Source organism: Anser cygnoides, chromosome 7 (genome assembly GCF_040182565.1).
Source record: "Anser cygnoides isolate HZ-2024a breed goose chromosome 7, Taihu_goose_T2T_genome, whole genome shotgun sequence".
Lineage (NCBI taxonomy): Eukaryota > Metazoa > Chordata > Aves > Anseriformes > Anatidae > Anser > Anser cygnoides.
In genome coordinates this window covers 17,434,186-17,450,017 of record NC_089879.1, presented here as the reverse complement: position 1 = coordinate 17,450,017, position 15,832 = coordinate 17,434,186, and the positions used below count along the sequence as shown (strand labels likewise).

The 15,832-nt window shown below is 44.6% G+C and overlaps 1 protein-coding gene across 1 annotated transcript in view; it reads left to right on the top strand.

Annotated features, from left to right (window-relative positions):
- Window positions 1–228: 228 nt before the first annotated feature.
- Window positions 229–15,832, top strand: part of TBC1D12 (TBC1 domain family member 12) — a 41,582-nt gene continuing 25,978 nt past the window's right edge. Inside the window, 3 exon segments of the mRNA XM_067000780.1 lie at window positions 229–361; window positions 363–976; window positions 14,761–14,884. Of these exon segments, the coding sequence (XP_066856881.1) occupies window positions 278–361; window positions 363–976; window positions 14,761–14,884 (822 nt within the window). The 5' untranslated portion in view covers window positions 229–277.

Here is a 15,832-nt window from a genome sequence, read left to right as displayed (position 1 = left end):
TAGGTGCCGTCTCCGCCGGGCCGGGCGGGGGCGCCCTCCCTGCCCTGCCCTGCCTCTCTATGGTGCCTTTCCCGGAGGGGGGGGGGGGGGGGTGGCGCCGCGCGCATGCGCCTTGCCTCACGCCGAGCGGCGGCTGCGGGCGGTGGCGGCGCCGCCGGTGCTGAGAAGCGCGCGCCGCCCGCCCCGCCCCCTGTGGCCCCGCCCCCCGGGCCCCCGCCCCGCCCCGCCGCGCCGGGGGGGCTGCGCCGCTGGCACCGGCGGGGCTCGGCGGCGGCAAATGGTGGGGCCGGACGATGGCGGGGCTCCGGGCGTGCTCCCCGCGGGCCGGCGGGAGGCGGCGGCGGCGGAGGAGGAGGAAGAGAGAGGAGGAGGAGGAGGACGGGGAGCGGGATGGGAGCCGGGGCTTGAGGCCGGGGAGCGGCGGGCCCGGCCGGCAGCGGCTGCTGCTGCAGCGGTACCTGGCGGCGCTCGGCCCGGCGGCGGGCGGGAGGCGCTGCCCGGAGAAGCCGGCCAACGGCGCCGCCCCGCACGCCGCGGGGGCGATGACCAACGGGGACGTCGGCTTCCTGCGGGCCGAGCCGCCGCCGGCCCCCCGGGCGTCGGGACGGGCCGCGCCGGGCCGCCATGAGGAGGAGGAGGAGGAAGCGAAAGTGCAGAACGGGGGCTTCCTCCTCTGCTCGCCCGGCCCCGGCGGCGGCCCCGCGGGGACGGCCCTGGAGGAGCCGCTGCGGAGCTGCTGCCTGCGGGGCGAGGCGGGGCCGGGCGGCGGCAGCCCCCCGCCGGCAGCCCCGGGGCCGCCGCCGGGCTTCACGGACGTCAGCCTGGGCTCCCGCAACACGTACGAGGTGAGCCGCCGCCGCAGCGCCCCGGAGCACCTGCCCCGCGGAGGGACGGCGCCGCCGGGACCGCCGCACCCAGCGGCCGAGCGGGCCCGGCGGGCGGCGGGCGGCAGCGGCTTGGCCGAGTTCTTCAGCAGGTACGGGCCGGAGGGAGGGGGCCCGGCCCCGAGGGGCGGCGGGCACCCTCCTCCGGTGCCTTCCTCTCGGCGGTGTGGGTGCTGCGGGGTGGCTTATTCCACAGCGCGGGGCGGAAAGCCGCCACCGCCGGGCTTTGTGCTCAAATTAGCGGGGTGCCTGCTAAATTTCTGACGCAGGAACTTGAACTTTGGGGCATCCACCTGCGTTGCTTTGTGGCATGTTTCTCTCTTTAATGAGAGCACCACTCGGGAGGTGCCTCTTGACTGTAACAGTTGACAGCACACTCTGTGTTACTTCTCTGAATTTAACAATGGGAGTTAAATTTCCCAGTTTCCACTAGTTCTTAATCCCCAAGCCCTGGTGTTACAGTCGTGTGGTAGTTGCTCTGATAGCACAGCAGGTCTCTGAGTGGTTTGAGATGACAGAATGAGATTAAATTACTGACTGAAGAATTGATGTGAGAGAGCAGGGATTTGGTCTTGAGGCATGACCCCAAACCGAGAAACAGGCTGCTTCTGCCAGCCCTCAGGGAAGGGACGGATGGGTTCCTGCCTGAGCTTAGGGTCAGTGTCACTTGCAGAGCCAGGTTATTGCCACTGCTTTGTGTCACAGGTGGACCGAGAGCTGTGCCTCTGTTCCCCTTTGGCTCCTAGAAAAGGCTGAACTCGGTGTGCTGTTGAAGTTGTCAATATACAGTGACGCTTCACTTAAGTTTTCAGTGAAGACCTAGGTAATACCTGGGAAAAATTTAATTGTTTCTATGCTGGCAAAAGCTAGAGTGCTGACACTTCTGCTTAAAAAAGGGTTTGCCAGGGAGCTGATCTCTCAGCCCATCACTGGCCCGGCTGGCTGCTCCTCACGTGCGCTTGGCCTGGGCAGCAACAGCGGCTTCAGAGGCTCTGCTTTCAGCTCCGCACATACAGCTGTGAGAGTGCCAGGCTTGCAGCCGATATCATTTCAGCAGCCAAAATGAGATCTATTAATGAAGCACACTTTTACTGTTTTTTTTAAAAACAAAACTCAAGTTTCTGTTACTTGATAGACTTATCTCTAGGTAGAATAATGCTAGCGTTCATGTCCTCCATTACTTAGAGAAGTGATAACCTTCTTTTCATGACTTTTTTAGCAGTCAGTTCTTGTCTTCTAATCTTTTTCTGATACTTCAAAAACTTAGACTTGTAACATCTTTATTAAAAGTCTCAGATTAATATAAAACTAACAGTTGCTGTTGTGAGTTGGTTGTTCTCGAGTTTCTCAAAAAGAAATACCTCGGCTCTCAGTAATAAAGATAGAAATTGTTGAAAATAATCCTGTGACTGAATGCTTGTAGCAATAATACCTCTTGTGAAGTTCCTCACCAGGTGATTGTTTGAATTTTTAAAAGAGCATAGGGCCATAAATGATGTTGTTCCCCAAAGTTTTCAGCTGTACTGGGTGGTGGTGCTCTATCGAAAGTGGTGGCTGTGCTAAATACAGGTGGTTTGGTGGTCTGATGCATCTTGTATGAGATGTTTCACACTTGTAATGCTCTTTGCCTAGTTCATAAGCTGTCTAAAATTTGATAGCTCCATTTTTTCCCCTCCCTATAGCCATAATTATATGGCACTTTCTTTTAAAGGTGGATGTTTCTTCCTCCTGTTTGGTTAAAAGCAGAGGGCAGGCATGGGGGAAGTCGTGCTGCCTGCTGTGGGAAGGCTCTGTTGTTCTCTAGCTGCCCAGTCAGACGAACTCCTCTGGCCTGGCAGGTCGGGGCTAGGGGGCTGCTCTGTCCAGCTGCTTATTCCCATCTCCTTAGCTGTCCGACCAGCATGTTCTGCAGCTCTGTGAAATGAGCCGAGGTAACTGTGTTCATGTGAATGAACTGAGGAGAAATTGATGAAGGGAGGCCAGAGGAGAAGCAGGCAGCTGCGCACAGCAGCTTCTTACCTGCTGTGCTATGGGGAGAGTGGCTGAGCCCTCTAGATTGATAGAAATTTGCCCAAGGTCTTAGAATAATTGCTACTGACAGTGCTTGCAGCTATTTTTCTGTATGTATGGGGTGTAACAGTTGGTCCTGGGATCTTAAAGTTGTGTTTGTGTAACATTAGGAAGCCTGTCAAATCAGTGCTAACAGCTTTTTATTGGAAAAATAACTGTTTTTGCTGTCTCTTGGTTCCACGTCTTTATGTGCCTTCGTGTATGAAATGGGATGTCTCAAGCGAATCGGAGGTGCGTGGAGCGGAGCGCTGTGGCAAGGCGAGCTGCGGCTGTGGTCGCGTGTCACCACTCTGCCGCTGCTATGGTCAGAGCATTAAGTGGCACCTGGAAAGCCGCCTGCCACTGCTTTGTGCTCCTGTGTGTGATTCATAACCTGGTCATGTATAGCCACTGTTCTTACGGTCTGAGGTCTTGAGTAACAGCGTACAAGCATGGCGTTCTCTTCTTGGGTTATTCGATCGCTTTTGGGTAGTCCCAGGGGTTGCTGTTGTGTACGGGAGGGTTTAGTGAGCAGTGTTGTGTGGGCACTGCAATTAGGGCAGTGAGGATTGCTTTGGCCCCCAAAGCAGCACCTCTAGAGCAGAACAGGGCACGTAGCAGTAAATGTCCTGGGGGAGAGATGGAGCCCCAGAGATCCTGCACCTCTTTTGAAGGTGACTTGGACTTCCTATTTTTACGTGCGCGTACCAGGCACCTTCTCAGCTTGTGTAGCTATTGTTCCTTTCTGAATTGTGTGTTTACCTAGATAAATTTAGGTATCTGGGAGCTGACAAAGTTCCTGATTGCTTTGTGGTTCCTGGAGTCAAAGCCTAATGTTGACAATAGCAGTGATACATTGTTATCGCAAAGCCCCATTTTCCCAAATCCTTGTTTTCCAGAAATCATATAACAAGTTTTCTTTTCCTGGTAAAATCACAAAGATTTTAAATCAAAACTGCTGCTGTTCATAGGTCTTCAGAATGTGCTGTGAGCTATAGTGGTAAGGGCTGCAAGCGTGTGGTAGTTGGCGTGCGTATGCTTATAAAAACTGTCATTAGTCTCATCCTTCCTTCCTCAAGGGGAGTGGTTGCCCTTGCTGCCAGGAAGTCTTGACAAATCTTTACCCTTGGGGATGGTGGGAAGCTGGATGGAGCTGGTATGTGCAGGAGCAAAGAACTGAGGATTCACTTGAGCCTGCATCTTTCTCCCTCTTTTTCCCTCTTTGTAAGCTTTGTAAGCACGGCTCTGTGGTTCGCTAAGTAGGTAGGCCTTCAAAAGCTGCTGCTCTCCTTGCTCTGAAAAACGTCCTTGACAGAGGGCTGCGGAAAGGCTCACTCCTGAGCACTGCTGCTTGTGTACCGGAGATCTGTAGCTTGCATTTCAATTTATTACTAAGCAGCACCTGCAGCTCTTTTGACTGTATAGGCACACCTGGGCTATGCCTGCACCTCCTGAATGGTTAATGCCAGAATTGTATACAAATAGAAATATCAAAGCTTTTCAGTTTCATAAATCATCATGAACTTTGGGGGAAGGGCTGCACATCTCTTTTGTGGGGTTTTTGTCAAAAAGGGCAGCTCACTCTCCACTTGACTCCTAGTTGCCACAGATCTTCTAAACCTTCTGTTTGTGTAAAGATCAAGGAACTGATTGATGGAGTTTCAGTGATTAATTTATATTCCTGTATTGTCTGTGCCTTTATCCTAGGCAGCTCTTGCTGGCATCCTGAAAGACTTGTGTTTTTTTTCCTTTTTTCTGTCCAGATAAAAAAAAAAACGTGGGGGTTGTGGAAGAGAACAGAGCTTCTAACAGGGAAATACACTGGCAATGTTTAAGAAAGGGAAAGAGAGAGGAGGGTTAAAACAAAGCTTGCCCCAGAAACTGCAAGGGCACTCTTCACCCTTCTGTCTCTCAAATGTAGCTTTTTGTTTTCTGCAAGCAGTCTTGTAACTTCAGTGAAGAAGCAGATACTTGTAACTGATTAGAATTACAGCTGCTGGGTGAAAGTAGGAAAGAGCACCTGGGCCCAAGTCTTGGAAGAATTGCTGTGGCTAACTTCAACCAGCATTCTCTTTCCCTGAGTTACAAGCATAACTAACTCAATATAAATAAGAACAAGTGTTCATATTATCAAAATCAGAAGCTTTTCCATGGATTTTTCACACCCCGTTCAATAAGAACGATTTGCGGTATGAAGCTGTGTTGACACCGTGACTGGTTTCTGGCTTTCAGTCATATGAGTGACAAAACGTATTGGCAACTTAAGTAAATCTGGTCTCCTGAGAAAGACAAACTATAATAAACATTTCAGCTCCCAACCTTTTAAATAACCGTTCACACGGAAAACTTTACCGGAGGTGTGTGATCTTACTGTATCTCGGCATATTTAAAGGTTCTCTTACAAGTGCAGGTCTTGCTGTAGCAAATGAAGTCTGTACGAACAGCAGCCTTGTTTTTGTTTGTGAACGAGTTCCAAGCATCTCAAGAAAATGAGCAAATCTTCAGGGTCTAGAAGTTGAAAATGGCTTTTGGAGAAAGTTTTACTCCTAGGCCTCATGTTATATAGCTTTTAGAGCTTTTTGTTCCTGAAAAACATGAGCAGTGGGTGTTTCACCACGATTTTTTAGGATGTTGTATACCTGTTATCCTAGCCAAAGCGATGTCTGTTGAGTAGCGAGCCAAAGTTCATGTGCACATGCACAGGTGGAAGAACGTACATTGATTTAACTCTGGATATGGATCAGATTGCTGTATGGCTACAACTTCTGCCTGCAGCCTGCTATTTTTTTCCTGAAAAGCTGACTTAACAGATTGTACCTCCAAGACTTTAAAGCTGTATGTATAATCTTCAGCAGTTTAAAGTACTCCAAATATTATTAGCAATTTCTCTGCTGTCTTTGGTAGACAGTGTAATATTCTGTGTGGGTACAGGTATTTGCACTGGGAGTTGTATAATCCTAATAGGATTTTTCCTGAAGTCACTTTTATGCTTTTACTCTTCAGACTGTTCAGTTATTAGGATACTTTGTCTTGATTGTTTAAGACTGCAAAAGGAATTTAAGGTTTTTGACCACATTTCATTCACATGGATGAATAAATGGTTATCCCTGTCCTCAGTTTCTGGGAATTGCTGAAGTGTTTATCATGTGAACCCAGCCCTTTTTTATCCCTTAGTGGTAGTGTTTGTCCTTCAGCTATGAAGAGACAGGTCTGTTGTTAGGTTGGGTGGTAGGTATTGCCTTAAGCTTCTTTGGGGTCGTGATGCTGCTGTGCTTCTCAGGCTTTTTGGTATCGCTTCCTAGGGAAGTGAAGCTTAGGCAGATACTGCCTGGTCTGTAATACTCCAGTCTGCTGGCTGTGTTTGTCAAATTTCTGAGGCTGAGAGGACTTGAATATAAAGACCCTACAGGTTTTCGAGTGCATGATGGGCAGAACGAGCGACTGCAGAGCACGTGACACCTGGCACCGCACTGGGGTAGCAGTGTGGGAGGTAGATGGGCAGTGTATGCATGAATTTCTGACTTCAATTAGTAGAAAGCTAGGTTTTGGTCATAGCTGAGTTTATTTCTCTAGACCTTATGAGGGCCAAGCACTCAGGCAAGTGTTCTCAATTTCCTGTCCTCCTTTCTTATCTTGAGACTGAAAATAACACCTGTAGTCTCTGGGAGGAAGCTCCTGGCCATTTTTTTCACTCTCCACCAAGGTACTCCTTTATTAAGAAGTCATGTTCAACTTCCATTGTTGTATTGGAAACTGTTATTTAATGCGCTCTCAGGTAAGTGAAAGTCTTTCCTGATCAGGTTGTGTAATCAAGTGCCTTGTTAGCTCCCCTCCCCTGGGGGAGTTGTGTTGATCTAAACAAACCTGAAGGCCAGTGGTAGGAATAGACAAACTAAGTGACTGTCTGGAGCAGGATTAAATGAGAAAAGAGGCCAGAGATGCAGAGAGTAACAAAACCTCTATGTAGCCCTTCTCCATCTGCTAGAGCTGCAGAAAACCAGGCTTGCTGCTGCTGCCACCTCCATCGCTGAAGTCTGGTTTGATGTACTGAGGAAGGTGCTCCAGGAGAAGGGTGATGGTACTTGTCACATCCTGCTGGTGCTGCACGAGCAGCACACCAAGCTGCTGATGCCAGCTTCTCTCCTTTCTGCAGCAGGGCCAGGTCTCAGCCCCAGCAAGCTCAGTCCTCTCTGTGCTGCTGCAGTTGCCCCATACAACCGTTAATGTAGGATCTTGTCTGTCCTGCTGCTGTGCATTAATGAGGCTGTTTATATGCTGGATGCCAGAATCGTTTTAAGAAGTAAACAGGCCATCAGCTACCAAAGGTATCTGGGTGATTTTGTAGCTGTGAAATTAGAAGCAGTGCAGATTGCAGAGCACAAAGTATCTCTAGCTTGTTACAAGCTTTAGGAGTTGTGCAGGTTGCTTACTGCTGTTCCTCATGTTCTGTAGGCAGCTGAGTGCTGGATTGAGGAGTATCTTTGTAAAACAGGCATCAGGCGAAACTGAAAGTCTCCTGCATGTTAACATCAGAAGTATAACAGATCTAAAATGTATTCTTGCTCTTTTAGTACTTCTGTGACTTATGATGAAAGCAGAGACATTGGATATATTGTGAAATCGCTAACCACGTTAGATACCTGGTATATATATTGGCTGCAATTCACAGTAGTGTGTTGTAGTAGTGCACTGCACAATCTGGTAATCAACGGGCACTGTCTCTAGGACCTGAAGGGAAGGCTCATGACTGAGGCTTAACCAGGCTGGTTGCAGCAGTAGGCACCACGAGCTCATGGGACAGTCATCAAGTAACTGTCCTGTTTGAACTCAGTTCACTGATCTGTGGGCTCTGCCAAAGGCTTGGGATCTTTCTCACCTTTGTCTTGAAAATGTATATTGTATGGAGCATTTAGACTTTAGTGACTGTGGTGATGATGAAGCTGCTGACTTCTGTCTTAACTGGAAATGAGTTGCAACAAGAACAGTTTTAGGTAGTTTGCCTCATTAGGTTGTACTTGCATGAGACATCTTGGTGAGCTGATTTCAGAATTTGTTGTCAGGAAACAAAGGGAATGCCTCTTCCCTGCTTCTGGTACTTATTTGATCCTGTAAGCTGCTGTAGTTCACGGAGCGAAAAGCTCGGGTGGCTTTCTGTGAGATGAGTTGAACTGACTTGTAAAGTATGGAGACTCTGGGGATGAAGACAGGAGAGAAAACATAGGACGTCACCGGTGCAAGGAGGAGGGGCGGGCTTCCCCTCAGCGGAGCTGAAACAGCTCTGTCATCCTGTGGGTGGGGGAAAGGGCTCTGGTTCCCCTCATGTTGTTTTGTTCATGTTGCTGGTTGCCCGCCTGTGACTCGGCAGGAGCAGGTGTTCTGGGCCACGCAGGAAACAGCAGGCCATAAGCAGTCAGGTGGTCACTTCTCCACTTATTGCAGCCCAGTGATCCAGGATTTGGGGTTAGGCTCCATGAGCAAGTGGCATTTGGTTGTTGTTGTAAAAAAAAAAAAAAAAAAAAATTGACCATGGAGTCTGGTGTAGTCTCAAAAGAGTTGCTGAAGTGCCTGGTTAAATGGGAAGATGATACAGTGCCTTCGCCTGGAGCTCTGTTTTGCTATTTCACTTGGAAAAGTAAATGTGAGACTGTGTTGATTGTCTTCCTTTACTCCATTTGTACTTGAGCATCCTGAAATTTAATCAGTTACCTTGCACATGTCTGCTTGTGTACGTATGTTTCTCAGTAGGTGAGCCTGCTGTCCGACAGCAGGCCTGTGCAACAGCTCTTTGTTAGGAGCGCCATTTAGGCTGTTAAAGTGCTGTTTGCCAGTAAGTGTGCTGGACAGGGTGTTCTGTAATGCTGCTAAACACTTCCAGCTCTTAAAGCTTTCCAAGTGTTTGTGTACCTGTAGTAAAACTGTTCTGCCACCAGAATTTGAGAGTCCACTCGCAAATGGACTGGCACTACTTAAGAGGAGCTTGAGCAGTACGGCTGATCTAACTTAGTCTCTTCAGTGCAGTCCCACAACAATTCCCTTAATCTTGGTGTCTACTCTGAGGTCAGGAGCCTCCTTCTCTACCCCTCAGCCCTTTGCAGCTACTCCATGGCCATTCATTGGGTTTCAGGTTTACCTAATCCTAGCCGAGGCTTTAGTTTACCAGTAATATCAATCGGAATGTCATCGCTATGTTTAAAACAACAACAATATCCAACCAAACAAAAACACCACACACAAACAAACTACAAGCTTGGTCTTGTTGGGAGGTGCATATTTTCCTGTTTAGCATTTCTGGTTTCTTTATTTTAATTTTTTGAGGGAAGAAGAGAGGAACCAAGAACTCATTTGTATAGTACTGAAGGCTGTTGTTTGAGTATTACAGATGCAAACACTGAAGTTCCTTTGGAGAAGGTGGTTTGGGAAACTTCTTGGATTGTCTTGGTTTGAAAAGAGGAGAGCTTTATGCTGCTGAAAGTTGCTGAAACTAGCACCATCCTGAAAGCTCATCCTGTAGCAAAGTGGTGGAGGATGTGAACCGTAAAACTGGTTGGGTCCCCTCTCCTCCAGTCTAGGCAGAGATTAGCAACTTGTGCTTGGAACAATTGTCTATATACACTGGCCTGGAATAGGCTCATGCTGTTTTAAGTTATCATACATTCCACATTTTTAGTTTCAGTAAGTACTACATTTATTGGTGAGTTGTTTTGTTCTAAATCTCCACATTAGGAATTCTACGTCTGAAAACACTTGCATGTTAACCGATTGCTGAATCTAACACAGAGTAAGGTTGAGGTGGGAGAGTAAAGGATTAATTGAAAAGTGTATTTGTAAGGTAGGTGGTCTTTGCTCTTAATTTTTTTTTATGCCCATGGGACTTTCCCAGACATAATAATGTGAGAAAACACTTCAGAGCATTTGAAAGTGAGCAGGTAGCAGCTGGGTAGTGTTGCAAAATTTAAATCTATCATAGCGGGAAAGCAGTGACACCCTGCTGGGTGGTCTGGGACATATATTGTGGAACTTTTTGGGGCACTTTAACAATTCCTACAAATTGTGCACTGTATATAAACAGTGTAAAATATAGAAATAGAATCCTACTTTTACAAAGCCTGCAGTCCAACAAGTAGCTAACCAAGAAGGTTTTATTTCATTTTAATGATTCATTATTTATGCTTAGTTGAGTTGCATTTGTTTCTGTATGTAAATTATTGAGAAGTCTTGTTTAAAGCATAGAGCTAGTCGTTTATAGCCAGGTAATGTTTTTATGCTGCTATGTCCAAACTTCTGCAAATAAAACCTTAATAGACTGGATGAGGTTGAGTATGAAGAAAAACCTGTTGTGCTCTTAACCAGCTCTTGTGTTTTACACATGGTAAAAAACATGCCAATGTGAACGTAGTAGTTCATGTTCTCAATTATAGCCATGAAAGAATAGGGAGTTGTAGGCTTGCAGGGGTCTTCAGAACTTGTGCAGACCATTCTGAAAGTATGGTTTTAAGTCAAAACTATTAATATAATGCTATATGGGTAAAAAAAAAAAGTCTGTAACAATTCCTGGGATATATCTCTTCTGACTCGTCACTGATGCAGCTATCTGGATAAGCATTATTGGGTACATAAGTAGCTTCCTAATCAGTTTCTTTCAGCTAATTCAGATTTCAAACAGACCTATTTTGTATATCTACAAAGCTTATTTAAAAATTAACATAGGAATGGAGCGAAAACAGACAGTGTATACAAGCAGAACTGTTCTTTGTGGAGGTGCAAAATCAGTTTTATCATAGTACATAAACAATTTTTTATGAGTTTGACTTGTTACTTCATATTTCTTTTACTCATCTAGGGATTTTATTGGAGTTACTGGATTTCTTAATGTATTGCAGAGTAAAGCAGCTTTCCAGGGTTTTTAACTGTATTTTTTTAATTATAGTTTTTTTAAAAGGCAAACCAAAAGCAAAACCACAAAGCAAAACCCTGAACTGTTTGTAGTCAAACAGGGTGCTGCTCGTTTGCAGCATTAACTTCATGCTGGTTTTCCTCTAAGCCTTTATGATTCTGAGAGGAAAAGTTATGTTGGCAGGAGTGGGGAAGCTCTTGATGACTTGATGTGATGCTGATTCTTTCCTGTTGGTGTCTGTCTTCCCTGGATTTAATACGAGACGGTTGTTGTATTCAGTGTTCACCGTTAGGTATTAGGGCACTCAATAAAAAGGAAAATATGATCAGCCCTCGCTTCCTTTGGTATTTGTGGCTTTCAGATCTTGTTTTCTCAGTGTTTCCCTAGTTGGAGTTCTGGTGATTTCATTCTCCGATATAAGTAGAAGAATGATGCTGCAACCTTTCCTTGAGTGGGGAGGAGGCAAAGCCCTGTTGGGGTACCTGTGTACTTTGGCTGCTTTGCATTCTTAAAATCTGGTTGAAATTGCATCACTAAACTGACTCAGCAGTTGGGGTGTTTTTCTGTGCAATCACACTAGAAGTACTTGAACAATGCAGAGTAGGTTACACACACCAGGGCTGCGTTTCCATTTTGTACCTTGCAACTTAGCTGCATTTTGCTGTTTTCTTTGTGGTTTGATCACAATTACCACCTCCTGCTTCTCTAACTGGTCAGGATACCTGGGCTACCAAGCAGCTTCCTTGCTTCTGTGGGCATTTAAGGACTAACCCTGCTGTGGTTGGCACTTTCCAATGCCGCTTAGTGCATGGGCGTAAAGGCTACGGGTTGCGGTTTTGTGGTAGGAGTGAAGGGGGGAGTCGGAACCTATGTCTTGTTAGATGTAAGCTAGAGGACTAAAGGCTTGTGAATGCTTTCTTAGGGTTACTGTTAGAAATGCTGGTCTCAAACGGGAATTGAAAAATGAAGTTAATTGTTTCCAATAGTATAGTACTATCACTCATCAACACCAGACCTGTTCTCTGTGATGGTTCTTCTGACAGGCTCCTTTCAGACTCAAAGTTAGGATTGGAAACACAAGGCTGTGTGTTCGGAGTGGGCAGGAAAGCAACTTCATTTTTTGATGGGATGCACAAAGCTGTGAAATACTCATAGCCTGTTATTACTGGCACGCAGTAGAGTTGTAGGGAGGGAAGATAAGCATGTGTGATTTTGTAAGAACTGTAGCAAAATGATGTTTGGTCTGCATTCAGACTTCACCAACTTATCTTAGCAAGAAAAATGACTTGAAAGAGAAAAGCAGTGTGGAAACAAGCAATTACATTACTAGAACACAATGTGAATGCCACCTGTAGGAGCATCTCTGTGTTAGCATCCCGTTGGTATGGGAGCTCTGGCACAAAGTGTGGTGGGCACAGGCAGGAGCGCTTCCAGCAGCCTTCTTCAGGAAGGAAGAACTGCCACTTGTTGCTGTCACTTCGGGTGTTTTAGCTGTGTGATTGTGAGAGCCCGTGGATTTTATTTAGTGTAGCCCAAACAATGCTAAGCATAGATTTCTTGATAGGTGATAGTAATGAGTTTTTATTCTGTGGCTTTTCATGTTTCTGTTACTTTCCGTGCTCTTCAGTGCGCCTACTGCAGTGTTTTTCAGAGGATTGCTTGAGAGTGTTTCTGTGTACTACATTGTGGCTACATAAAACTAAAAGGGAGAAAAACTTGTGACTTTCGTTGGGCTTCTGTAAACTAGAGTGTAATTTAGTGAGCTAATTTAATGCCTCTATCCCTTTCCAGCAAAGCATCGCTCAGTTCTAAAGTGTAGATTTATTTTCAAAGGAATTTTGAAGTTTTCAAATGGATTTTGAGATTCATTACGAATTGCTAATTTCTGGTTGACTTTTTTCTGGGATCAGTGAAGCTCATGAATATTCTAAGCAGCAACAAATATATCAAATCTAGTACACTTCCTGCAATTCAGTGAATGCAATTTGTAAGCGTTCACAGATGCTGTTCATTAAACAGGGCTTTTGTAAGGCTTTACTGTTGTCAACGGCACATCAGATGTGATACTGTTAGCTGCCAAAACAATGTATTAAAAGTGTCCTTCCATCCTAAGTTAAGCAAAGCTTATTTGTAAACCTCTCATTAATTACTCTTGGATTAGAATTCCTATGGGAGGCTTATTCTAACAAATGATACAAAGCTTGATCAGCTTTTTTGCCTTCAGAAGAAGCAGACTTTAATGGAAGTCTGGCTCTAAATACAATTGTATCTTTTCACTTGTGCATTCATAAAAAGCAAAACAAGCCTTTGCTTAATTCAGTACACCAATGAATGCGTGTATTTTTTTTAAAAAGCCCAAGATTTATTGTGGTGAGGACTATTCTGTAAGGCTTGTCTTAATGTTATGGTTGTTTTTCTTAAAATCAAGTCTCAAGAGCCACAAGCGTGCCTTAACCTTTTGTACAGAAATATTAGTGACAACCTTCTGTATGTCTACACATTTTTTCATTTTAAATCTACCAGCTTCCTGGTTAATCATAAAACAGCTTTGATACAGTGATAGATTGGAAGATGTAAGCCTTAACACTGATGGCAGCTTCTACAAGTGCTAGGAGCAGTGAGGCTGAGCTGTTGGGTAATCCTGGCAGTATCCCATACTATGTGCAGGGACTGAGCAGTATTGCTGTTGCAGAAGCTGGGATGCGTGAGCTATTTTGTATTTCAAAAATAGTACTCAGGCTGTGTCTTCTTGCACACTTGCATTTCGGACAAGCGTCTTCTCCTGTTAAGTCCAAAGTCAGCCACTGTAGTAGTTTGGATTTCAGGATAAGGCTGTAGCATACTATTTAGTGTCTTGTTGGCCTACAGAATACTTTGTCTGGCTTGTTTCCCTGATGATCCTTTGAGCACTTGACCAGCTTTTTAGTAGCCCTGTGGAGCAGGATGTCCTCTAGAGCTTCTGTAGTGCTTTGCAGTGAGAACATGGGGTGTGTATTTGTGTTCAGACTGATCCTGTTTATTGTTTAGTCAGAAGTCAACTCTTGTCCTGCTGTGGGTTAACCTCTTAAATGAGGTTGAATTTAACATGAGCATATTTAAGAGCCTCTCGGCTGAGTTTTTTAATAACGTTAACTTTATACGCTTCTGAACAAATGAACAAAATATTGTGTGCTTAGCAAACTGAGTTAAAACCACTGTTAGAGGCCTGAAACAGCAGACAAGTATTTTAGAAAGCAGTGGGTAGAAGAAAACAAGAGAGGAAGAGACATGCAGTGTAAGTTAGATAAAGCATATCAGGAAGAATCTTGGAGTAGGACCTCAAACAGAGGAGGGAAAAAATAAGGTTGCTCATATGAACTTTTGACTGATGGCTTTCTGTGAAGCAATGCAGTCATCTGCCTGATTGTAATTGCTTTAGGGACTAGCAAAGGATATCGGTGAAACTGAAGTTTTGTGTGTGTTCCCTGTTTTTCTTGATCTTCAACTTTTGAAAACGTTTAACAAAGTTTGTGGAAAATGTTAGCGGAAATAGTAGTTCCCCATTTCTTTTTTAAATCTGTATGTTGCACAGAGACTTCCAGCTGTTTTCTTTTCAATCTCCAAATAGCTTGGTAAACTCCAAACAAAAGTCAGAGCTGCTGAATGCTCCTAACTTACACTTGAGAAAGTGTCCAGTATTACTGTTGCCCGGAGTACCTTGGAATTCCAAGGTAAAACGGAATGTGAAGTATAAATATATTAGCATCAAAGCACCTGTAATGAAAGCTGCTTCACTTCAAATTAATTACTTTAAAGAGAAAACTGAGGTAGCACATTGTGTTTGCTGAGCAGTAAATCTCTGCAATGGTGAAATCACTTTAAGCTGTAAGTGGGTACAAATATAACTTGTGATGTACTTACAATAAACAAAAAGAAAACCCTCCTCTTTTTCAGAAACTTTTTCACTAAAAGGACAAAGGAACTCAAACCTGCTGTCCAAAGTGCTCCTGGTTGGAAGTTGTTTGGAAAAGTACCCCCCAGGGAAAACCTTCCGAAAGATTCCAAAATAATTCAGCAGGTGAGTAAACATCACACAAGTCTAGACATAAAACTTATAGGAATTAACACACAAGTATTGCAGTGATCTCCACATCACTACTATATGGCCATAGAGTCCTCTGGGAAGAAGACTCTTACAAGGTAGTCTCTAAAGGATAGAGCTACTGAGGAAAGAGTTTGAATTTTATGACTATCTATTATGTTCCTCTGTACACCTTAGTGCTAATAAAAGGTTGATGTGTTCAAAAACTGTTCAAGCTGTTTAGATCAAAACAGTAGCACTTCTATTAATTTTCCATAAAATGCTGCCTCATTTAACATGTTAAATATTTGTTATGGTAGAGTGATTGCAAAATATTCTAGTCTTCCTTTGAGGTTCAGTTCTGAGTTACTTGTGCCTGGTTTGTGCAATAAAACCATAGTTATGCTTGTATATTCAGTTTTTCTTCAGGCTAGGTATTAATTTAGTAAAATATTTCCTCTTAAAGCATTCTTGACTATTGCAGTGTTACAAGACTGATTTTTTTTTGGATCTAATTCACCTTGCTGTAGTCCTTGTTTATGGCCTGTAAGACTTGCTGTGTTGGTAACTGGTGACAAACTGCATAGAACTCTGAAACATGTAATATTTCACTTAAGTTTTTAAGCTCACTAGGGTATTTTTGTTTCAGAATAGTTGTAGCAGTATAGGTTGAACTTATTTGGGATTTACTGGTGTTCCACAGAAAAGTGATTCAATTTTCTGACCCCTAATACCAAGTTGTACCACAGCATCACTTCTAAATATTCATTCCTGTCTTTGATTTGCTGAAATAATAATATATATAAAAAGACCTCAGTCTTTAAAGATGAGTAATTGGTAATATTTCTAATATTAACGTACAATACTAAAGTTGAAAGATTTGTTGGCCTAAGAAATATGAGTGTCCCTTGTGCTGGTGAAAACAGTAACTTGAATCTCTTGAGC